The sequence below is a fragment of the Acanthopagrus latus genome, chromosome 14 (genome assembly GCF_904848185.1).
Source record: "Acanthopagrus latus isolate v.2019 chromosome 14, fAcaLat1.1, whole genome shotgun sequence".
In the NCBI taxonomy this organism is placed as follows: domain Eukaryota; kingdom Metazoa; phylum Chordata; class Actinopteri; order Spariformes; family Sparidae; genus Acanthopagrus; species Acanthopagrus latus.
Genome location: NC_051052.1, coordinates 2502844 through 2528485, shown reverse-complemented (window position 1 = coordinate 2528485; position 25642 = coordinate 2502844). Strand labels below are relative to the sequence as shown.

General features: G+C 40.2%; 1 protein-coding gene across 1 annotated transcript in view; it reads left to right on the top strand.

Moving 5' to 3' along the window:
* The first annotated feature begins 721 nt into the window (after positions 1–721).
* dera (deoxyribose-phosphate aldolase (putative)) overlaps positions 722–25642 on the top strand; it is a 45032-nt gene continuing 20111 nt past the window's right edge. The window contains exons 1-5 of the mRNA XM_037122000.1: positions 722–917; positions 3343–3440; positions 3946–4093; positions 23641–23736; positions 25047–25181. Of these exons, the coding sequence (XP_036977895.1) occupies positions 887–917; positions 3343–3440; positions 3946–4093; positions 23641–23736; positions 25047–25181 (508 nt within the window). The 5' untranslated portion in view covers positions 722–886. The remainder of the gene's footprint in view (positions 918–3342; positions 3441–3945; positions 4094–23640; positions 23737–25046; positions 25182–25642) is intronic.

The window sequence follows — 25642 nt, the reverse complement described above, 5'->3', positions numbered from 1 at the left end:
AGACTGAAAATGCACAGCTAGCCATTTTCATCTGGGTTTGTGAGTTTGTTTCCAATGCATTACTGTACCAAATCTAAGAATATATTTCAGCAGATGTGTGAAGCTATTGAGCTGGCTGATTTGCCTTCAAAGAGACTGGTAAGCATTACCACTGATGGAACCCCATCCATGACTGGCAAAAAACAAAACAAAAACAACAACAACAACAACAAAAAAAACCGAACTAGTAACACTGGTATAAAGAAAGTTAAAGGAGGAAAATGCAGAGCCAGTAGTTGTTCTGCATTGCATTATAAATCAACAGGCACTGTGCAGCAAATGAAAGTGCAAACTTATTCAGGGACTGCATTTGGTAGCGCAGTGCATGGTTTACATTAAATAAGTCATTTATATTGACAAAAGTTTAGAAACTGTTGAAAAAATGTTTTAAAAATATGGTGTATGCATTGTAGTATTATTTGTTAATAACAGAAATAGTATTCTGTATTCTGACTCCTGCTGTAGAAACAGGCCATAGGGTGGAGGAGAGACTGAGACACAATTCATCCTGTCCCTGTCACTGTCCCATCCAAATGAACGTGAAGATGTTATTTTGGCGTAAAAAAGCTACATATCTCTAACTGGGCATCTAAAAATAAAGGTTAAACAGCTACTCCAGGACTGTGGAGGGCAGCAGACGCTATACAGTGTACCGCATACCGGAATCTTATTAGAATAAGGAAAAGAAGAACAAGGGCAACGACTAGAAGAAGAAGAAGAAGAAGAAGCACACGAAGTGGTTGTAGCCGACAACTGGAATACTGACCAGGTCCTTCTGGTCAGCGGTGGCTGCTTTTATTTAAAACATCTGCGTACTAAAAAACGCTTATTACCTCACTTTAAAAAAATGGCCGCAAGGAACCCAGGAACGAAGCTTGGTAAGTAGAAGAAAATGACTCTGTTGTCATGTCAGTTCCTTATAGACACGTGTGGTCGTCACCGTTCTACTGCGAGTTAAGAGTAACTTTATTATTTTGCAAACTTTATCTGACATTTTATTCATTTATTTTCCCTTTGCACCGTGGCATTGTGTAAACTGTTTTTTTTTTTTTAGAAACAGTTGAACCGTAAAGAAAACTGACTGATTTTTAACTACTGGCAGTTTAATAAGTAACATTTTAGAGGTTACTGACCCGCTGAGAATCGAAATGCTAGTAACATTTCGATTCTCAGCGGCTCAGTAAACTCTAAGATAGTTACACAGTACAGTGTAAGTATGCTGTCAGAATTTTGGCCGTATGTAAATATGTACCAGTACAAGTGAAATTAGTAAGTTAAATAAGAGGCTGCATTTAGTTTGAAGCTTTTACCCATAATAGAATTTGTGGCATTATTTCTGTTACAATATTAATATCACGTTCACTGCTCTATTCATACGGACAACAAACTGTTAACAACTGGCTGGTGGTCTGACACTGACAGTTTAATTTGGATCTCATGACAGTCCATCTCTCCTTGCTCAGCTGACTAACGTTGACAAAACTGGAACATTCAAGTTTTTGTGCCTCTTGGAGAATAAATTAGCTACCACATGTATAGCTCAACTTAGCACAATGAGAGACAGCCAGTGCACTGATTCCTTCTCTTCTCCCCTTGCTGCTGTGGCTCAGGGGAAGAGCCAGCGTCTTTTTATTTGAAAATCGCTGGTTCGATTCCCCTGGTCTGCATGTCGAAGTGTACTTGGGCAAGATACTGAACCCCAAACTGCCCCTCACGTGCTGGTCGGTACCTTGCATGGCAGCCACCGCCATCAGGGTATGAAAGTATGTATGAATTACTGTAAGTCTCTTCGGACAAAGGTTACTGCTAAATGCCCTAAAACGGTGGTATTATTATTATTATTATTATTATTATTATTATTGTTATTATTATTATTAGAAGGAGGCACGAAGAGACACACTGGGAGAGGGGTCAAGGCAACAGGCATTTAATAAAATTATATCTGTGCTGTGGAGCTGTCATTTCAAAACCACATCCTATATCAATATATATGACTTTTGGCATAGCTGCATCATCTGTACAGTTTTCTTGTTGCAGCCTACAGTTGTATTTTATGATCTGTTACATGAGTTTAACTCATTAATTTGAATGTATGGGAAAATGTCTTAAGAAAGACAACAATTTTAATGTGTGTTTATTGACTCCAGTGGTAATAAAAATGAGGTAAAGGCCCATGTATATTTTGGGAGGAGTAGCCTGCCTGATAATATACCTTGATTAGTAAGTATGTGATGTGAGAAATTTTCTTCCAACTTTGCACAAATGTCCACTATGACTCAAGGATGAACTGATTTTGATCTTTTAGCTCAAAAGTCAAAGGACACAGCAACCTCTTGCCTCATGAACTTATACCTTAAGAACGCCTTAAGGGATTTTCATCAAAGTTGACACAAACCCACACTTGGACTTTAGGATAGACTGATTAGATTTTGGATTTTAGTCCCATGGGGAAATTCAGTCATTATTGGCACAAATATGTAAATACACTTAAGGATGAACTGATTAGATTTTGGTGGTCCAAGGTCAAAGGACACTGTAACCTAACATTTTGTGAACACGACATCTTAAGAATGCCTTAAGGGAATTTCTTCAAATTTGGTACATCGCGCCACTCATCCTTGAGGATAAACTTTATACATTGTGGGGGTCAAGGTCACTGTGACCTCAAATCTTGTAAGGAGAATATTTCAAGAATTCATTGTGGGATTTTTGTCAAAATTAGCACAAACTTATGCTTTAGCACAAACCTACATACAACTCACTAGGGTGAAATTATTACATTTTGTTGGTCTGGGGTCAGTGCAACCTTACATATTGTGGGGTCAGAGGGACCTTTTACCATATTGTAGTTTCTTAGAGGCTTTACCTTCTTTAAAGTTTTCTTTTGGGGAAAGTAAAACATTTTAGCCAAGGGTTATAAGTTGTGCTTATACTTTGAGGATGATAAATAACAACACCATGGCTCTGTTGTCTGCAGGAGGTCATGTTTTTTTTTTACAAAAAGTTCTGTCCAGTAACAGATTTGTTTAAATGAGAGTTAGAGAAGGTCCTGTCACCTAGGATAGTGTTGGAGAAAATGTAACCTCTATAAAAGTAAATGTTTTATTATAAACATAGAATTAAAATTTCCATTAAGGAAAGTATTCTCAGAAAAAAGAGGAAATCGAAATTGGCAGGAAACGACCAAGAAAATTGCAATGGGTATATCTTTACAATTTATTGTTATTTTAATTATTCTTTTTTTCTTTTTTTAACTTAACGATTTTTGATTTTTTTTCAACATTTCTTTCTCATGGATGCCAGACCTGGAATGGGTATCAAAAGTGAGAGTGAACACACAGGCTGTCCTGAAGAGAGCTCAGCACATCCAAGGACAAAAGATCCCCAAGAAACAGTGGCAGGTAGAGTTCTCCTTTCAACTGCATCCAGTTTGTGTTAGACTATACATACTAGGACACGATAACTTGCCTGTTCAACTTAGATACTTTTATGTCTACTATTATTATTATGACGATGATGATGATGATGATGATGATGATGATGATGATGATGATGATGATGATAATAATAATAATAATAATAATAATAATAATAATAATAATAATAATAATAATAATAATAATATTACATAGTAATGTCTGTTTTTTCTGATCCAGAAAATTAAGAATGTAATTGTTTGATAAGATTAGTTGACAATTTTATATTATCTCAGTATGTCAATGTATCTACCAGCCTCACAGATACTAACCCTTACCTTCTATCAAAAAACAAAACTGATGTCTCCCTAATGTCTGTGCTGTTTGTTTGGCAAAGCATCTCAATGCAGTGAGATTAAGCTCTTAAGATGGAGACAAAGTACAAATATTCACTCTGATGTTGGAGGCCATTTCTTTGTTTTCCCTGCAGGCAGCCTGGCTGCTGAAGGCTGTCACATGTATTGACCTGACAACACTGGCTGGAGACGATACTCCGTCCAACATTCATAGGCTATGTCTGAAAGCCATCCAGCCTATCCGGTACGACCTGCTTAAGAAGATGGATATGCACAACAAAGGTTTGCTACAGATGCCAGTCACATGATGATTATGAAATTCAAAGATTTTTTTATTTTTTTGGGAGCATGCTGTCAATTTGATCTTTTTGATGATGCAATAACGTTTCAGTTTGAGCTAATGATACGCTTTTTTTTTACTTAGGGTATGGCTGCAAATATTACAGAATTCCTGCCATATCACAACCACCGGACATACTGTGTGTTTTGAATAGCCATATATAAACTATATCAAAACAGCAAAGAAACATAAATACTATGATTTGCTATCATTTGTTGCTTTTGCCGGCAGCACATTTCTAGTGAGCACCCAGTTGAACTTATCCAACCATTTTGGTTTGAAACATCTCTTGTTTTTTTTTTCTGTTGTTCCATCTTCCATTTCTTGAAGATTTGGAGCTCAGCAGGTCTTGTAGCACCATACTTTGGGGTGGCTGTGGCATAGGAGGTAGAGAGGTTATCCATTAATTGGAGGGTTGGTGTTTTGATACCTGTTCCCTGCAGTCTGCATTTAGAAGTTGGTCACAAAGAGTGCAATTGTGGCTTATGTTGTTGTTATTTTGAATGCACCATCTTGGTTATCTGCTTCCACTGTTACCGGTTACAAGCCTGCTTGTTCACAGCAGGCTCCTCTGTGGGGAGGGGCTTTGAAGGCAGGGCTGCAGCGCAGCAGAGAGGAAGAAGGTGGGGCCTGGGAGCTGTGCTCATTCAAATTTTCAAAGTCCACTTTTTTTTCATTTTTAGAATTACTTCACATTTTTTTTTTAGGCTTTACAGGGATAGATGATATATGCCTTGATATTCTGAAATGTCATCAAAAGCACCTCCTAAATGCTAGGTTTAAGGATAAAATAGACAACCGCTTAACCTGCATAACAACAGCTTTATTGATAGAGGCTGAAACATTGTATTTATTTCTTCAGCCTGTGAAGTCCTCACAACCCACAAGTTATGGTTTGGACTAGTCAAAACTGTAATGCAGGTGTTCACAGCAGTAAAACATTAAATAACATGTAATGTATAAAACTAGTCCCATTACGATGTCCTGTAAGCTTTTCACTGGCAGTTCACAACCAACATAGTTCCATAGTTATGATATTTTATATGGAAAACTACTATTACTATAGTCACTATGGTCTCTCGTTTGACCAACAAATGTGCAAGTTATCAAAAATAATTACTAAAAATTGTGTTTGTTGACACGTTGTCGCATTTTAGACCAAATGCCTAAAACATTCATAGAAGATGGCCGCTTGACCATGTTGGCGTGTTGATGCTCTCAAACCTTTGAACAAACTTTCACAAAAACTCGTAATTTATCAGTCAGAGTTGACCTTTACTAGGACTGTAAAGTTTACACCTTCGCCTTGTGGCATGAAGTGCCTCATTTTGGACAAAATTATGGGGGATCACGATAAACAAGATAAACAACGGCGAAGCTCCAGAAACCGTGGCAATGAAAGAACTGAAAGTGATTAATTCAAGACTGGACCACATGCAGATTGACAGATTGGCAAGTCAATTCTAGAATTGATAGCATGGAAACGCAAGTAAACTCTAGAGTTGATAAGTTGCGGGGATTGATGGAGAAGATGATGGCTGAAAATCACAATGTTGTCCTGAAAGAGATAGAGAAGGACAAAAGACATGAAGACAAATGTGGACACTGAGGTGGGAATGCTGTGTGCAGGAATGGAAAAGATGGAGCCAAAAATAACTGAGAAAGAGGCGAAGAAGAAGAGCTTTGATCCAGATGTCTCCCTGGTCATTGTGGGGCTTCCTCAATCAGAAGGAGAGGATTTAATGGCTAAAGTGAATGACCTGTCGGAGCCTTGGCCTTGGATGTGACACTGTGCTCTGTCCCGTTGCTTTGGAGTGGGTTCGGGCGCGTGGAAACCAACTGGGGCTTGTTAAAGTGGAGCTGAGCTCGGTTCAGGAGAAAGTGACCGTGTTGTGCAGAAAATCAAAGCTTAAAGATAACCACAGCTTCAATAAAGTCTATGTGTCATCAGCGAAATCACATGCCGAATGACTGATGGATCTGAACTTTAGAACTTTGATCCGTGAAACTGCAGTCGGGAAGGACTTTTACTTGGCAGCTAATGGTCGCATTGTTGAAGCGGACGCACCTGCCTCGGCATGCGGTGAGAGAGGGATTGTCAGCTGACGGTGCTCATTGGGTGGGGCTTGCCCAGCCCGCCAGGTTTGTTAATGAACAGTTTCTGTTAGCCCATTGGATCGTTAATGGGTAGACGCTGTCAAACTGGTTTGGACATAATCGTATTGCCCACAAGATAGCTGTTAAAACCTCTGGTGGAGTGGGATTCTTGGTTAAAAATGCTGTGTTGGAACGGTATTCACTTGATATTGTTGATAAAACATTTGATGGAATATTTTGTTTACGCTTTGTGCATAGAGAAGCGCAATATTCATTCATTTTAATTTCATGTTACCTGTTCCCAGAATTATCTATCTGGGGCAGGAACGCGGATCTCTATTTTGGCCATTTATTGGCATTTCTATATACTATTACCGTCAAGGTGGATTCAGTTTCTATCTGTGGTGATGTTAATAGCCGAATTGGGGATCTAAAGGCCTATGTGGAAGGAGAAGATATTTCTCCTTGAATAGTTTTGGACACGAATGTATATAAGCGTGGTCGTACCTTTTTATAGAATTTTTGAAGGACTCTAAATGTTTTATACTTAATCGGAGGTCAAATCCCCAAAAATGATAACTTAACTTCCATTTCTGTAAGGGGCAAAACAGTTGTTGATTATATAATGACATCTCATGCTGATATGAAATCATGCCTTGGATTTAATGTTTACACCCCTTCTGAGCTTATTGACATAGCTGGTCCAGAAAGTTTTAACTTAATCGGTGATCATAGTAGACTCCCTGACCATTCAGTTCTGTGTTTACCTTTTCATGTGGGAGAGGTATTTAATACTCAGAATAATGTTGACTGTCCACAGCATGCAAAAAGACAAAATAGGAATTATCCTGGTGATTTTCTCTCTTCTGAGAGGTGTCGCAGGGCCCTACTGGAGGTAATAGGTCAATTACAGATTGTACAGGGAAATCAGGAATAGATGGACCAGAGTCACACCAATCTCTGTAATTTTTTGCATGATGAGATGGCGAGATATTGTCCTGTAAAAAAAAAAAAGGGTTATACAAAGAAATATTACAGAGCTAAACAACCATATTAGAATAATGATTTAAATGAGTCATCGTCAAAGTTGTGTTCTGCAGAGAGAACATTTCTTAAATGTGACCCTGGAAGAGGAAGGCCCTGCATCGTGAATTCAAGCAATGCCAGGTTAACTTTGATAGAAAGCTTAGGTTCTTTTAAAAGGAGGTTTAATGGAGGTCAAGCCCTCAAGTTAGAACAATTACAAACTGGTAACCCTCAGCAATTCTGGAGGGAAATACATAAGTTAGGACCAAAAAAGAAAATGTTAATACCCATGGAGGTTTTAATCGAAAGCGGTGGATCTTCTTTTGAGTCAGGTCAAATATTAAAAAAGTGGGAAAAACGATTACAGTGACTTATTTGCCTATAGTAATTCCACTCTATTTGATGACCATTTCTTAGAAGAAATTTGTAGAGTAAAACTGGAGATTTTAACTGGGATGAATACTATATACTATCAAAATGATATACTGAACAGTGAGATTACATTAGATGAGTGCTAGATAAAGCCAAAGAAAATAAAGCTGTAGGCATTGAAGACCTCCCTATTGAGGTACTTAAAAACCCTAACTTGTGTAATGTCCTACATTGTTTGTGTCACACATGTTTTCAAAATGGTATTATCCCATCTGAGTGGAATAGATCAATTATCAAACCCATCCCAAAATCTATAGAAGATGACCCTAGAGTCCCATTAAATTATCTAGGGATTAGTTTGATCAGCACAGTCTACAAAATTTACTCAGGAATCCTTAACAATAGATTTAATACTTTTTGGAATCCTATGGAGGGTTGGTAGATGAACAGAACGGTTTTAGGAAAAACAGGGCCTGTATTGACCATATCTCTGTGTTATCATCTGTGGTGAGAGCTCGTTTGGACAAGGGTAAAAGTACTTTTTCTTGCTTTGTTGACTTCAAAAAGGCATTTGATTGTGTTCACTGAAATCTTCTGCTGTTTAAATTACTTTCATCTGGTATCAATGGAAAATCTATAATACTATAAAAACCCTTTATAGAGACCCCATTGCTTGTGTACAAATAAATAATTTGAGAACGGACTGGTTCCCAATGCCTTTCTCGGTGAAGCAGGGAGACTTACTTCCTCTTCTTTATTTGCTTTTTATATACAGTGGGTATGGAAAGTATTCAGACCCCTTTAAATTTTTCACTCTTTGTTTCATTGCAGCCATTTGCTAAAATCGAAAAAGTTCATTTTATGATTATTTAATATACACTCAGCACCCCATCTTGACAGAAAAAAAAAACAGAAATGTAGAAATTTTTGCAAATTTATTAAAAAAAGAAAAACTGATATATCACATGGTCACAAGTATTCAGACCCTTTGCTCAGTATTGAGTAGAAGCACCCTTTTGAGCAAGTACAGCTATGAGTCTTCTTGGGAATGTTTTTCACACCTGGATTTGGGGATCCTCTGCCATTCTTCCTTGCAGATCCTCTCCAGTTCTGTCAGGTTGGATGGTGAACATTGGTGGACAGCCATTTTCAGGTCTCTCCAGAGATGCTCAATTGGGTTTAGGTCAGGGCTCTGGCTGGGCCAGTCAAGAATCGTCACAGAATTGTTCTGAAGCCACTCCTTTGTTATTTTAGCTGTGTGCTTACGGTCATTGTCTTGTTGTGAGGTGAACCTTTGGCCTAGTCTAGGGTCCTGAGCACTCTGGAAGAGGTTTTCTTTCAGGATATCTCTGTACTTGGCCACATTCATCTTTCCTTCAGTTGCAACCAGTCGTCCCGTCCCTGCAGCTGAAAAACACCCCCACAGCATGATGCTGCCACCACCATGTTTCACTGTTGGGATTATATTAGAAAGGTGATGAGCAGTGCCTGGTTTTCTTAAAAACTTAACGCCAAAAAGTTCAATCTTGGTCTCATCAGACCAGAGAATCTTATTTCTCATAGTCATGTGTTTTTTGGCAAACTCAACACGGGCTTTCATATGTCTTGCACTGAGGAGAGGCTTCCATCGGGCCACTCTGCCATAAAGCCCTGACTGGTGGAGGGGCTGCAGCGATAGGTGACTTTGTGGAACTTTCTCCCATCTCCCTACTGCATCTCTGGAGCTCAGCCACAGTGATCTTTGGGTTCTTCTTTACCTCTCTCACCAAGGCTCCTCTCCCACGATTGCTCAGTTTGGCTGGACTGCCAGGTCTAGGAAGAGTTCTGGTTGTCCCAAACTTCTTCCATTTAAGGATTATGGAGGCCACTGTGCTCTGAGAAACCTTGAGTGCCACAGAAATTCTTTTGTAACCTTTGCCAGATCTGTGCCTTGCCACAATTCTGTCTCTGAGCTCCTTGGGCAGTTCCTTCGACCTTATGATTGTCATTTGCTCTGACATACACTGTGAGCTGTAAGGTCTTATATAGACAGGTGTGTGCCTTTCCTAATCAAGTCCAATCAGTTTAATTAAACACAGCTGGACTCCAATGAAGGAGCAGAACCATCTCAAGGAGGATCAGAAGAAATGGACAGCATGTGAGTTAAATATGAGTGTCACAGCAAAGGGTCTGAATACTTGTGGCCATGTGATATTTCAGTTTTTCTTTTTTTAATAAATTTGCAAAAATTTCTACATTTGTTTTTTTTTTCTGTCAAGATGGGGGGCTGAGTGTACATTAATGAGAAATAAAATGAACTTTTTCGATTTTAGCAAATGGCTGCAATGAAACAGAGTGAAAAATTTAAAGGGGTCTGAATACTTTCCATACCCACTGTAAATGATCTAGCTCAGGAAATTATGCAGGTTAATCTGGGTGTTCCAATAGAGAATATGAATCGAAGTATTCTGCTTTAAGCAGATGACATTGTTTTGATGGCAGAAAATGAAGTTAATTTACAAAATATTGAATATTATGAGCTCTTGGTGTAGTAAATGGCGTCTTACCATTAATAGCGAAAAAAAAACACAAGTTGTTCCATTTTAGGAAGAACAGCGAATTACAGTGTGATCATATATTTCAGTTTGGCCATGTGCCTTTAAATATACCTGTCATTATAAATATATCAGTTTTGTTTTTGATGAAAATATTAAGTTTTCAGAGGGAAGGAAAATACTAGCAGAGTCTGCTGGAAGAGCATTAGGTTCTGTGTTGAGTAAAATGAAATTATGTACGGACCTGGGTTTTTCTACATTTACACAACTTTATAAATCTTTGGTTGACTCAGTTTTGTTTTATGCTACAGGGTTTGGGGCTTTGAAGAGGTTTTTGATTCTAACTCTGTTCAGAATCGTGCTTTGAGGTGTTTTCTTGGTGTGCATAAATATGCAGCAAAAGTAGCTGTGGAAGGGGACGCAGGATGGGATCCGTGTATTGTAAAACAAAGATGTGAAATGATGAGATTGTGGAACCGTCTTGTCAGTCTGCCAGAGGACAGGCTAACTAGGAAAATCTTTAATTGGGACAGAGCAAAGCATCATCCCTGGTCTAGAAGGGTTTCAATAATACTGTCTGCCTCTGACTTGCATATAATGTTTCAAAATAATTTGCAATGCAATATAAATGTCATCAGACAAAGATTATTTAGGATATATGAAGATCAGTGGAAACAGGATATATGGAAGAAGCTAAAGCTTAGAAATTATGTTCAGTTTAAGAATGACTATGTTACAGAACCTTGTGTTTTTTTTAATTTAAAGAGAAGGCAGAGGTCCCTCTGTGCTCACTTAAGAACCAGTACCTTACCTCTGGCAGTATAAGTGGGTTGATTTAAAGGTACACCTGAACATTTACGTTTGTGTGAATTTTGTGATTTACAGATTGTGGAAGATGAATTTCATTTTGTTTTTTTTACTGTCCTTTATACTGTGATTTAAGGAACTCCCTTTTTGAATCAATCCAGGTTAAAACTCCTGATATATTTTGGAAATATGAAGGGGAGATTCTGTCCTGGCTGTTTGAAAATTATGTTTTTGCTTTGGCAAAATTTATAGAAAAAGCCTAGTATCTGCGGCATAGTATTTTGTATCCTATATGACAATCCATTTGTATTTGTATCCATATTTTTAATGGTTTAGTTATGCTATGATGTGTTCTGTATTATGTCACATGGCTATCCTGGATGTAACTGTGAAATTATTATTTGATGAATATGACTAGTGTCTAATAAGCCCATGAGGGCTGGGCACCAACCATGGTGTTTGACACTTATAAATTAATCAATCAGTAAATCAATCATAGGGCTGATGGTTGGATGCCAGTGGGCATTGCAATGCCCCCTGCAAACTAGGTCTGTTGTTCAGTTTGGGAGATGTTTAGAAAGGGTGATACTAACTTATTAAAAAACCCTCGCATTCCCCTTGAAAACTCAGGTTAGAGCCTCCATCTGCAGAACTTTGACAGTTTCTCCATACTACTGGTGAACAGTTAGAGGTCTGGGCTTAATCCATTGCAATAAAATGCATATCGTTGCTAACAGAAGAGGCTTATTCAACATTCTTTGTGGGACAGTTGTCAAAGAGAACCCTTCATCTCATATGGCCAACAGAAACAAACCAGAATTTATTGCTATTTTCTTACCAAAAATGTAGTTAATTTTCCTGTGAGACATTTACCTAGAATTTCAATATCAGAAGGCAGATCCAGATGTATTGTATGTAAGGCCCAAACTCTTTCTTGCACTTGACACAAGAGGGAGAGATCCCAGGATAGAAAGTATAAAAGGATTGGGGTGTGTGCAGCAATCTGTGAAAGATCCTGTCCTGATGGCCTATTGCAATATTCTTCCTCATGATTCTGCTGCAGGAGGCAATACCCAATACAAGCCATGCCTCCTCTTCAAACTTGGTCTCTAGGTCCCAGATCTGTATGCTTTTGATTCTGTTGATGTTGAATGAACTGATGGACTGTAATTTTCCATAGCCGTGCAATATAAGATTTTGACATTAAAAAAACTCACACAAATTCATCAAAAGCAGAGGCTATTGGCTGAGTTTCAGGAAAATGAAGACTGACCTGAAGAAAGCCATAAAAATATCTAGAAGCTATGCCATATTTGGCTTTAAGATGTTCAATTTATAATATTTTTTTAGTCTCAAAGACAACCCCAAGAATACCATGATCGTACCAGCATTGAAATATTTGTTGCCAATCCAGAGGGAAAGGCTTTGTTTTGTGTAATGGGGTGTATAAAGGACCCTTTGTTTGGCTAAACCTTACTGTTTTTTCCCCATTTTATTTTATGATTGTGTTCACCATATATGTACCCTTTCTAACCTCAGTTTGAAACAAGATGTTTCATTTGTGACTAGGCTGATTAAAGACAAAGAGGTGAAGTGCCATTGATCCCCTGTCTTGAGTCACAAAAATGCCTCAGCCACTTTGACACAATACGCATGTGGCATGCCCAGTTACAAAACATTAAGCTTGAAAGACTGCCCCTCTCTTTTGGCAGCTGTGTTAAGAGATTGAGATGTGGCCAGCCGAGTGACATAGTCACTCCAGCGTGTCCTGGGCCTTCCTCTGGGTCTCACCCCGGTGGGGCATGCCAGGAACACCTCCTGAGGAAGGCTTCCAGGGGGCATCCGATAGAGATGCCCGAGCCACGTCAGCTGGCTCCTCTCGATGTGGAGGAGCAGCGGCTCTACTCCAAGCTCCTCCCGGGTGACAGAGCTCCACACCCTATCTCTAGGGGAGTGCCCCGCCACCCTGCGGAGGAAATTCATTTCAGCCGCTTGTATCCGGGATCTTATTCTTTCGGTCATGACCATAGGTGAGGGTAGGAACGTAGATTGACCGGTAAATCGCCTTTCGGCTCAGCTCTCTCTTCACCTCGACAGACCAATACAACAACCACATTACTGCCGCCGCTGCACTGATCCGCCTGTCACTCTCATGCCCCATCCTTCCCTCACTTGTGGACAAGACCCCAAGATACTTGAACTCCTCCACTTGAGGCAAGAACTCTCCCCCAACCTGAAGGGAGAAAGCCACCTTTTTCCGGTCGAGAACCATGGCCTCAGCCTCACCTCCAGCAAACCGCCCTGCAACATGCTGGAGGTCCTGGCTTGACGGAGCCAACAAGACAACATCGTCCGCAAAAAGCAGAGATGAAATCCTGTGGCTCCCGAACCAGACCCCCTCTGGCCCCTGACTGCGCCTAGAAATTCTGTCCATAAAAAATAATGAACAGAACCGGTGACAAAGGGCAGCCCTGCCGGAGTCCAATATGCACCGGGAACAGTTCTGACTTACTGCCGGCAATGTGAACCAGACTCCTGCTCCGGTCGTACAGGGACCGTACAGCCCTTAGCAGAGGGCCTCCGACCCCAAACTCCCGGAGCACCTCCCACAGAATGCCGCGAGGGACACGGTCGAATGCCTTCTCCAAGTCCACAAAACACATGTGGACTGATTGGGCAAACTCCCATGAACCCCCAAGCACCCTGCAGAGGGTATAGAGCTGGTCCAGTGTTCCACGGCCAGGACGAAAACCGCATTGTTCCTCCTGAATCTGAGGTTCGACTATTGGCCTAATTCTCCTCTCCAGTACCCTGGAGTAGACTTTCCCAGGGAGGCTGAGGAGTGTGATCCCCCGATAGCTGGAACACACCTTCCGGTACACCTTTTTGAATAGAGGGACCACCACCCCGGTCTGCCAGTTCAGAGGCACTGTCCCCGACTGCCACGCGATGCTGCAGAGACGTGTCAGCCAAGACAGTCCCACAACATCCAGAGACTTGAGGTACTCAGGGCGGATCCCATCCACCCCCGGTACTTTGCCATTGAGGAGCTTCCCAACTTCCTCAGTGACTTTGGCTTGGGTGATGAATAAATCCACCTCTCCCCAGCTCCTGCTTCCTCTGTGGCAGGCATGTCAGTGGGATTGAGGAGATCCTCGAAGTATTCCATCCACTGCCCGATGATATCCCCAGTTGAGGTCACCAGCTCCCCACCTCCACTGTAAACAGTGTTGGTGGAGGGCTGCTTCCCCCTTCTGAGGCGCTGGATGGTTTGCCAGAATTTCCTTGAGGCTGACCGGTAGTCCTCCTCCATGGCCTCCCCGAACTTTTCCCACACCCAAGTTTTTGCTTCCACGACTGCCCGTGCCGCAGCACGCTTGGCCTGCCAGTACCCGTCAGCTGCTTCAGGAGTCCCCCGAGCCAGCTATGCTCGATTGGACTCCTACTTCAGCTTGACAGCATCCCTTACTTCCGGTGTCCACCACCGGGTTTGGGGATTGCCACCACGACAGGCACTGGAGACCTTACAGCCACAGCTCCGAAAACAGCTGCGTCAACAATGGAAGTGGAGAACATGGTCCATTTGGACTCAATGTCCCCAGCCTCCCTTGGGATCTGGTCAAACCTGATGATGATGATGATAATAATAATAATAATAATAATAATAATAATAATAATAATAATAATAATAATAATAACAATAATAATAATGATAATAATAATGGTAATAATATTAATTAATTAATTAATTATAATTGTAATTATTATTATTATTATAATAATTAACACTCTTAAAGATAGAAGACCTGTAGTGTAGACCCAAGCTATGTTTTTCTTAGATACGAAAGTGAGCTCATCATTTTACATTATTTCTTAATCTGCACATCAATCTTGTGTCTCTTAAAAAGAGTGTCCATGGCCATCTTTACCTAAGTCTTCTTTTGTTCTGTAGACCTTTAGTGGCTAATCGTTGCCCTATTTACTGCATGAACTGTATGTTTTTCCCCTGATTGGGCTAAACAACAGCATATATGAAATCTCAGTGCCTGGTCCTGTTTTAATGCATGAACGAGTAGTTTATTTGCGGTCACTTGTCCCATCCTCTTTAATGCTATAAGAGAATTGCAATTTGGTCAGCAGCGTACACTCCAATACTGAACCCAGTCTGCGACGCTGTCTCCTACTGGACCAGGTCTGGATACAAATTTGAGTATATAAAAGCCGGCCTTAATTAGAAGCCGGGTCAGTTTCGAGGTTATTGATATTTTTGATCCGAATCGCTGCTTGGCTGCATGTTCTTAGTGAAATGCTGATTTATGTTTGGAAACATGTAGCTGTGTTTTCTGACAGCACTCACTGCCTTTTTACCTTTCACCTTTTTTTTTTTTTTCTTAACCCAGCCCGTCTGGACACAGCTGTTCAAGCCTGACCACTGAAAGCTTGGACTGACCCAAGGAAAGAGCTGGAGCCTGTATGGCTACAGTCTGTGGCCGGAGCAACACACGTAATTTCAATCGCTAGTAAACTTAAATGAATGTGTACTCCAGATCTTGCATGCTCTTTCTCTCTAAAACTCTTTAAAACAGTAATAATGAGTTGATTATATTATATTTTTAAATCTTTGCTGAGATTTGTTGAGAATTAATTAAAAGCGTCTCCCATATAGAGAAATACCCTACTATACTGACACACATCTGCATCTGGACATAGGCTTATGCAGTTGCGTCGCTAGGAGTGCAAAACATCTGGGGCTTTAGCCCTGCAGACAGTGTTGCCTCAGTTACCTTGAAAAAGTAATCTGATTACTGATTACTCCTTTAAACTAATTTGAAGCTTGATACTACTTTGTTACCAGCACAGAGTGTACAACAACGTTAATATTCTCATCTTTAGCTGACAAACTCAAAATAATGACTGTATTTAGAGCTAGAGAACGCGCATCTCTCTCCTCCCTCCATTGTTGTTTGTGTTTGTGTCACTGCGTGGTGTTACACGTGAGTTGTCCTCGTGCTGAAAACGTGACTTGTCGCAGACGTGACATCACTCCCTGAGACGCGAGAAGAAAGCAAAAATGTATTTTTTTACTAAGGAGAATGACAAAAATAATAGTAACGCACAGTGACTTGAATAAGTAACTTTAATCTAATTACTGATTTGGAAATATTAATGTGTTAGATTAATCATTACTGGAAAAAAGTGGTCAGATACCGGCATCACTGCCCCCCTTTTTTAACAGGGTTCAGGGGATTTTTTGAAAATTGGGCTGTTAAAGATGCAGTTTCAACGTAGTTTGTGAATGAAAGCAAGGCCAATTGTTGGGGTCCTCATCGTCATATTTTAGTCACAAATAAATCAAATTTTTCCTCACAAGGCCTACCGAGTAAAGTTTACATTAAGGATATTATAGCCTGTATAGCCTGTAATAAGACCTGTGTTCATAGGCTATTAGAGCAGGTAGCACATTCTCAATTATAATTTCTTGGCTTGGAGGCTTTGCATATATACAGCCGACTCAGCTGCCCGGAGCAGCTAGCAGAGTCCAAGTGAATGTTTGCCAGCACGAGAGAGGCCAAGACGGTCATTTTGACCGTTTTCAAATGTATATGTGCAATAACTTTGATTGTATTTCAATCTAGAATATTTTTTATATTAGGTACATAAAAGACAAAGAAAATATGATATGTTTTACCATAAGCGGTCATAATGACCGCGCATAATGACGCACCTGTGCTGCTCTCATATCGAGAGTTGCTGACGCCTATCATTAACTACAGGCCTTCTATTATTATTATTATTATTATTAATATTATTATTACGTTGTATTTATTTTTCTTTTTTTTAATATTACGTTTATAATTTTCAGGGAGAAAGAAGTAGCTTAGATCGAGAATATGAACGAAACAGTTTTCGGGGATACAGTGGTGATTGGCATGCCCCCAGGCTCGCCCCCTTACTGACAAAAACTGCCCGCTAAAAAAAAAGAAAATCACTTGCGCGAGCAGGGGGAAAGTTTTCCAAGCGAGGAGAGGAGGCTTTCGTGAGTGAGCAGTCTGCGCACGTGCGTGCAAGCAGGGCTCTGTACATGCTCAAGCTGTTTTTTTCCTGGCAGGCCATAATATTGCGCCAGGGGGCAGAGATGTAGGATAAAAAAAAGCTAGCTAGTGCATGGAAAAGCGCTTGGGGGAAAAAACATGCAAATGTTTATTGCACGTGATTTATGGCACTATTCTGTGCCCATACTTGGCCCCCATTCATAACTGTTTGCAGTTCTATTTTTTTTGTGTTTTTTCTCATTATTCATATAGGGGATGATTTAGCCCCAAATGTGAGCTTTGAGGGTCTCCAATAAAGTGGCAGCGGAGATATCTGAAGTCTTATTTAGATTTATGCAATCATCTATTTGAGGAGGGTCTGCAAGGAGTTCAGAATTCAAACGCCATAGTGACCTCACATTATCCACTTTCTCAACGAGATGCTCCATCCCTTGAGGTGCATGATCAGAAATTAATATGGTGTTATAAGGGTCAGTGACATGATGCCTAAATGTTTTGTCCTACTCAGTTTTTCACAGTAAAAAAAGGATTAAATGCATAAAAAGAAACCACACATATGCAATATATCTCCAACATGTACACTCACCGGCCACTTTATTAGGCACACCTTGCTAGTACTGGGTTGGACCCCCTTTTGCCTTCAGAACTGCCTTAATCCTTCGTGGCATAGATTCAACAAGGTACTGGAAACATTCCTCAGAGACTTTGGTCCATACTGACATGATAGCATCACACAGTTGCTGCAGATTTGTCGGCTGCACATCCATGTTGCGAATCTCCTCTTCCACCACATCCCAAAGGTGCTCTATTGGATTGAGAACTGGTGACTGTGGAAGCCATTTGAGTACAGTGAACTCATTGTCATGTTCAAGAAACCAGTCTGAGATGATTCGAGCTTTATGACATGGCGCGTTATCCTGCTGGAAGTAGCCATCAGAAGATGGGTACACTGTGGTCATAAAGGGATGGACATGGTCAGCAACAATACTCAGGTAGGCTGTGGTGTTGCAGTGATGCTCAATTGGTACTAAGGGGCCCAAAGAATGCCAAGAAAATATCCCCCACACCATTTCACCACCACCACCAGCCTGAACCGTTGATACAAGGCAGGATGGATCCATGCTATCATGTTGTTGATGCCAAATTCTGGCCCTACCATCCGAATGTCGCAGCTGAAATCGAGACTCATCAGACCAGGCAACGTTTTTCCAATCTTCTATTGTCCAATTTCGGTGAGCCTGTGCGAATTGTAGCCTCAGTTTCCTGTTCTTAGCTGACAGGAGTGGCACCCGGTGTGGTCGTCTGCTGCTGTAGCCCATCTGCCTCAAGGTTCGACGTGTTGTGCGTTCAGAGATGCTCTTCTGCATACCTTGGTTGTAACGAGTGGTTATTTGAGTTACTGTTGCCTTTCTATCAGCTCAAACCAGTCTGGCCATTCTCCTCTGACCTCTGGCATCAACAAGGCATTTTCGCCCACAGAACTGCCGCTCACTGGATATTTTCTCTTTTTCGGACCATTCTCTGTAAATCCTAGAGATGGTTGTGCGTGAAAATCCCAGGAGATCAGCAGTTCCTGAAATACTCAGACCAGCCCGTCTGGCACCAACAACCATGCCACGTTCAAAGTCACTTAAATCAAATTTCTTCCCCATTCTGATGCTCGGTTTGAACTGCAACAGATCGTCTTGACCATGTCTACATGCCTAAATGCATTGAGTTGCTGCCATGTGATTGTATATACACCTACATTAACCTTTCAAAAACAGTTAGTAGTTGGCAATTGTGCTCTTTAAAGCATCAACATATCATGTGGTGTGACTGTCCAGCCTTAATTGTTGTTTCGAAAATGTCTTTAAAATTACCCTAAATCTGTTCAAATGTATTTCCTATTTGGCTAGATTTCCAAAGTGTTTTGTAGTCCTGTACACATTTTCAAAGCATTTGTAGATTATAGTTCTATTATAATGTTCAAGCAAACTTTGTCCGATGATGTCAATTTTATAAAACTAGTGCTTTGCCCGTAAGAAGTATGTATTCCTATAGAAAAGTGGGAGGTTAAGTAGCTTTTTCATGGATGGCCAAATGAGGCTATGTTTGAAGGTGTGACGTCAGCCATATAATTGGCTGTTCTTGACGACTTTTGATTTCACCATTATATTTCACCGTAAAAACGATTTACCTTGCCTTGTTTGGTGTCATTATTTTCAGCACAACCTCACATGTGTGACTGTACAGTTATTTTTTCATTTTGACTCACTGTATTAACACAATGGACCTAAAATCACAAAAAACATAAAATCCAAGTAAGATAAAGATTTTTTTTTTTACTGTGGAAACCACAGATATGTTTAACAAAGCATTTTTATTACTTATAATGCAAATATAAATTGTTGTTTGCTAAATTTGTGCATGAGTTTTTGAGTTATCTGTAACTATTTACATTTAAATGCAGGCGATGCCTCAGGCTCAGGTCCCTCTCACCTCCTCCCTGCCTGTTCAACATTCATCCGTCTCCTCATTATTTTGACTCACAAAACAAAAAAAAAACAACTACACTACACAGTAAACACACTACTCCAAACACTATATAACACACTACCTATACACTCCAAACACGCTATATGTCACAAATCCGGATCTCCTCAGACCTGAACAGTCTCGGTCCAGACTTGTTTAGTCTCATTATATCCACAACAGTCAGTTAATCCCAGTCCAGCTAGCGCACCTGCAGGTATAAATCTGCTTGTTTCTTAAGGTATGCCGTGGGGATGGGCTCTGCAGTGGCTATGGTGTGCAGTGATTGGCGCTGGTACACACATGACTATGGTGGCTATGGTTGACAATGCTAGCGTAATTGTTAAATCTTTTGTGAAATCATTTATTAATGGTATCATTGTAGTCCAAACAAATCTGATGTTCCACACCCTTAACCCAAGCTGCAGCCATGGTGAAAATCTCAGGTTAGTCTGATCCTGATCTGCTGATCTGCAGAGATATTTGAGACATGCACGCACGCACGCACTCACACACACACACACACACACACACACAAAGACAGACAGAGATTCCTTGCTTTTATAGAGTCATATCGTAGTGTGACCATCAAGAACCACCCATTACCACTTTGGGACTTTTATTCTGAAATCGAGTAAAAGACAGGAAGTTGCATCATCCAACAGTTTGCCAAGAACCCTTGGAGACAGTAAGCTGTTTAATCTTTCTCAAATTGGATTAAAATTGTTGTGTTTTAATGATAAATATATAGCCTAGATAGGCAGTTTTTGTCCTTTATTTTTTATTTTTTCCAGATATTTAAGAGATGACAATTTACGTTTGTTTTTTGTGTAATATCATGAGATACATGAGAAAAAAAACCATTTAATTTCACTGTGGTAATTATATATTCATTTGTAATTTGTCATTTTATATACTGTTTTAATCTATTTTACCAAACCCTGACCCTGCAGCAAGAAAGGTGTACCTTGCTAAAAGAAAAGAAAGCTATCAGAGAAGAAAACGACAGGGAAATAATCCATATGTGAAGTCAGATGAACTGCCACAGAGGGAGAAAAATAAACAAAGAGAGAAATGGATGGCTGCATCTAATGCTTATAGAGCAAGGAAAAGATGGCAAATGCTGTTCTAGATCTGACACCACCACCAGTCCTGGTTAGGATTGCACAATGTACATTTTTTCACTTCCAATCCGATCCCGATACCTCAATTTGGATATCTGCCGATACTGATACTATTCCGATACCAGAGCTCTGTTTGTTTTAATATTATTATTATCATGTGGTTATCACTGATTTTGTATGAGGCTGAAATGAACCGGCTGCCCCAACAACATTATCTTGTGTGGCCTGGCCTGCCCTCCAGGTCACCAGGGTGGAAGTCGTGTGGCTTGGGCACCACTTGGTGATGGCTCGTCCTGCTCAGTTGTCTCCTGGATCCACACACTTAACATATAATTTGTATCGGACATTCTGTCAGTGTAACTTGTAAACTGTGATTTGCTGCTCTTTTTCTGTACGTGACATCTATTGCATGTTTGTTTGTCCTGAAAGAGGCATTCTTCCTCTGTGGCTCTTCCTGAGGTTTCTTTCATCATTTTTCTTTTACCCTGTTAAAGGATCATTTTTTTCCATCAACATGGCAAGTTTGTCTTCACTCACATTGAGGGTCTAAGGACAGAGGATGTTGTTCACTGTACAGATTGTAAAGCCCGTTGAGGCAGTGTGATGGTGATTTTGGGCTATATTAACATTGATTTGAAATTGATTTGACCTTGTGAAGACAAGATCAAGTTGGATGGGTGGAGAGGGGGAGAGTGTGAGGTCAAATGCGGAGAAGAAGTTCATGAATTCAGATGAGTGCAGCCTCTCTGGGTGGATGTTGAAGTCATTCAGGATTAGAGCTGTCCCAAACAATTATTTTTCAAATGATAAATCTAGCGATTATTTTTTTTTGATTAGTCAACTAATCTAACGATTAATTTAACATTAGATGACCAAACAAAAGTAATGTAGTAACTGTAAATGTCGTTGGTAACTTACGTGAGGAAAAAAGTACCGCAGTTGTAGGCGGAGCAGCGTCTGTCCTCCTGACTGTCCTACCGACTGTCCTACCCACTCTTTGTCACATTTCTGCCCAAAAAACAGTGTCTGTCACCCAAAAAAAACTTTAACTTACTCAAGTGGTTGTGTTGTTAGAAATTACCGCGATGGTCAGCCCTCCCAACCAAGACTTCCGTGAACTTTCCCCCAGACAACAGCCTCTGTCCCCGCAAGTGACAGAGTCACGCAGCAACCTGTTTACTGATGGCGATTATGTAATAATGTAATTTAGCACAAAAAAAGTAACTCTATCACTTTCCAGGATGTTTATGGGGCTGGGTTCTCAATCACTACCCATTATAAACGGTCCACGAGTTTAGATTGACAGGACACCTGGGAAACATACCAACGTCATCATCATGATGTACTGTCACGTTTCTTTAGGAGCTGCAGCGCAGCTTTCTGTGTGAATTACATGGTGGTTTGTTTTTACTCCAGCGGAGCTTCGCTCTGTGTGAATGACCAACGGTGGAGAATTGACGAACTGCCGCTGCGGCATTAATGCAGCGTCTCTGTGAGATGATCAGTCCAGTTCCTCCTCCTTGACCTGTTTGTGTTGGCTGGGTTACAGCCTTGAGCAATGGGTCTCTGTGAAATCTTCTCCAGTTTGATGTCCTGACTTGGCTGGGTAGGAGTTACTCACCAGCAATAGTTTCACAGCTTCTTGAATACATCTGTCACAAGACAGAACTCATGTTCAAGATTTCACCCCACATACATACCAATGTTACATCTACAATTGTTAGGTTTCATATGCAAGAACAGCATATCAAATTAATAAGGGACATTAGAGAATTTTCTTCAATTTCCAGTTCATACTCTCACCCTTCCAGTAATAAAAATGTTGGAGGATGATTTTAACTGCATTCTAGATCTGAAACCTAATAGCTGATCAGGGTCGAAAACACCTCACTCTCAAACTTGAAAGATAATACTACAGTTTATGAGGGACCTTCTTTTTTTTTGTGACGCATGGAGGAGTCACATTGCACTTAAAAAAGAATGCTCATGTTACTCATCATCTTTATTCTTATCTAGATTATTTTTGAGTCTTAACTTCTGTGCTACCAGATATAACTAGCTGTATATATGATGGCATTGTTTTGTCAGATATTTCCCCATCACACTATTGTACAATGATTAACAAATAAACAAGTATTAGTACATACATTATCTAGTTGGCACACCTCCAAATCTTACAGGACTCTGATTTAATACAATTTATGGAGGGGCAGGTAGATGTACATATAAATCGCATAAAATGCCTGACAACTGAAGGCACAAGGTAAGATGCTTTTAAAGAACATAGTAGAAGGCACATTAAGTGATTAGTTTAACCAGATCTAAATTCAATGCATGTAAACAGAGAATTAATGAATTACATTCCAAAATTGGAGTTAGAGGGAGTGGCTAGCCTCCATAATTCGGAAGAACTGAACCTTGCCCCACCTTCGCTTTTAACGACTGAGCCTTTTGAGGATGTCCCTTTCAAATCATGATACTATCACATTTGACCAGATTATCCCATTTACCTCTCCCAGTCCTTTTTAGTCTCGGTTGCCAACTTGATGTCGTGCTGTCATAAGCATATTTGAACAAAAATCAACAAAGTTGACTGGATAAAACATTAAATGTAGAGTCTTGATTCAGTTTTTGATTTTTTGAAAAAATCTCACATTATGTTTGGGTTTTTTTTTTTTTACACTGAATCCCTACTCTCTTGGAATCATGGTTGTAATAGCATAAATCTGGGAACCTGGAAACATCATCAAGAAAAAGTAAGGCAGGTAAAGAACAAACATAGAGACAATCAGTTTGCAGTCAGATGATTGAACAGGTTGTGCTTGTCAGTGATTTGTCTGTTGAACAACACAATAAGCCTGCCTGTTCAGGCTTGAACTCAACCTGCAGAGGGCGACACAGACCAGTTAATCACTATATTTTCTGTTCTCTGGTCTCATGCTTGTGCTGTGTTTTTTGTCAGGAGTGACTACAGCAGCAGTGTGTGTGTATCCATCTTGTGTGGGCGAGGCCATCATTACACTAAAAGCAGCCAACTCCAGCCTGCCTGTTGCCTCAGGTAAGAATGAGTGTGTGAATGGCTGAATGTGACAAATCTTGTAAAGCGCTTTGTGTGGGATGCTATAGAAATACTTGTCCATTTACCAAATCCATTTACAATTTAAAGTCTTCTGAGTAGACCACTGGACAAGGAAACGTTTTGTTTTGAATGAGAGAGAGAGAGAGAGAGAGAGAGAGAGAGAGAGACAGAGAGAGACAGAGAGAGACAGAGACAGAGAGCTCCCATGATCCAGCTCGCTTCCTCAGTGTTGATCGTGAGGTTCTTAACAATGCCCAGCCCTAGCGTCTGGTTGCTCCCTTTAAGAAACGGTTGCACTGGTGAAAGGTGATGCTTCCAGTAACACATAACTCTGGGACTGGCTTTGAAATGAGCACGCTTGCTCTTATTTTCTCAGTTCAGCCGGTCATTCTGTAACTGACAATGCATTCAGGTGCGCTCTCAGACATTAGGGTTACGGTTTCCCTTGTTAGTGCAATGAAACCACATTTGAGCTGTGGGCCCCTCTCAAATGTGACATTTAAAATCAGGGAAGACAATACACCTTTTTGAATAGCATTTGGGGGGCTGTGGTTGCTGCTTCAGCAAAAGTTGATCTTGAACAGATCAAGAAACTGACAGACTATGGATAGAAGTCTCCTGGCAGTTGTTTTAAACAAGGGAGGCAATATTGGTAACAGATCAAAAATACAGGTCAAAAATGTTATTTAGCCATCATTTTGAGTCACCTATTTGTTTTTGTCAATGTAAAAATTGAGAATAAGCAAGTAATTTTGGACACAATCTTTTTGTATTTTAGTTAACAAATAACTCTGCACACAAATCTCGCATTTCCTTTGTTAAACATTTAAGTTCAAGATTCAGTAATATTTTGGATTGACTGAGAGCATCTTATTTGTTCAACAATAAGATAAATCCTGACGGATACAATTTGCCAAATAATTGTGCATGCAGTACATGACACTTGCCTACAGATCAGTTAATGGCAAAATTCAATTGCAGTAGCCAGGTTTCAACCAATAGAGTGCAGCTTCTATGCTCATTTATTGCACTATATGTTGAATTCAAATAATTTGGAATTTTGAATCAGTCAACGACACTACTAAATCCCTATACATATCTGTTTAAAGTAGTCAAAGGGGTGAGTTAATATTTTTATTTATGGCCATTTGTGCTCACTGTGAAACTGGTGATAGGACTCACGATACTCTATTCCTGTCCAGATAAATCAACTGTATGTGTAGTGTCCCTATAGAAGATAAATAAGATTTGTACCTGTGGTTCACTGACAGTGTGTTCTCCTGTTCCAGTTGCCACTGGGTTTCCAGCAGGTCAGACACCACTGGAGACCCGTCTGCAGGAAGTCCGCATGGCAGTGGCTCATGGTGCCTCTGAGATCGACATTGTCATTAACCGAAAGCTTGCCCTCGCAGGACAGTGGGAAGGTACACTGTGACCATTTGACCAGAAAAGGCAGAATGGCTTGCTGTTCGCAAGACCCATCTGCTTTGGATTAAAACACACCATTTGAAAATTGGGGTGTATCAGCCCTGAAGCTTTATTGGGCAGTGGGACTTGATTTGTGGGACTCGTTTTTTTGTTATGTTTTGTTTTGTTTTATGCAGGACCAAATAACTTATAAATGTGTTAGAACAATATTAATTGAATTGATATCAAAGAATCCACATTGGCTGCAAAAAAGTGAAAACTAGTGGAGATTTTATTTTAGAAAATCTTTGTAAATAAACTAATGTAATACTGATGTAATTGATATAAAAGTCCACAAACAACTATTGAAAAGAATACATGTTGTAATTATCCTTAGGCTTCCTTTGATATCCAGGACAAATTTCAACCCGATCAAAGATCAAAATTTTATTTATTTAGCTCAGAGGGCCAAACTTCA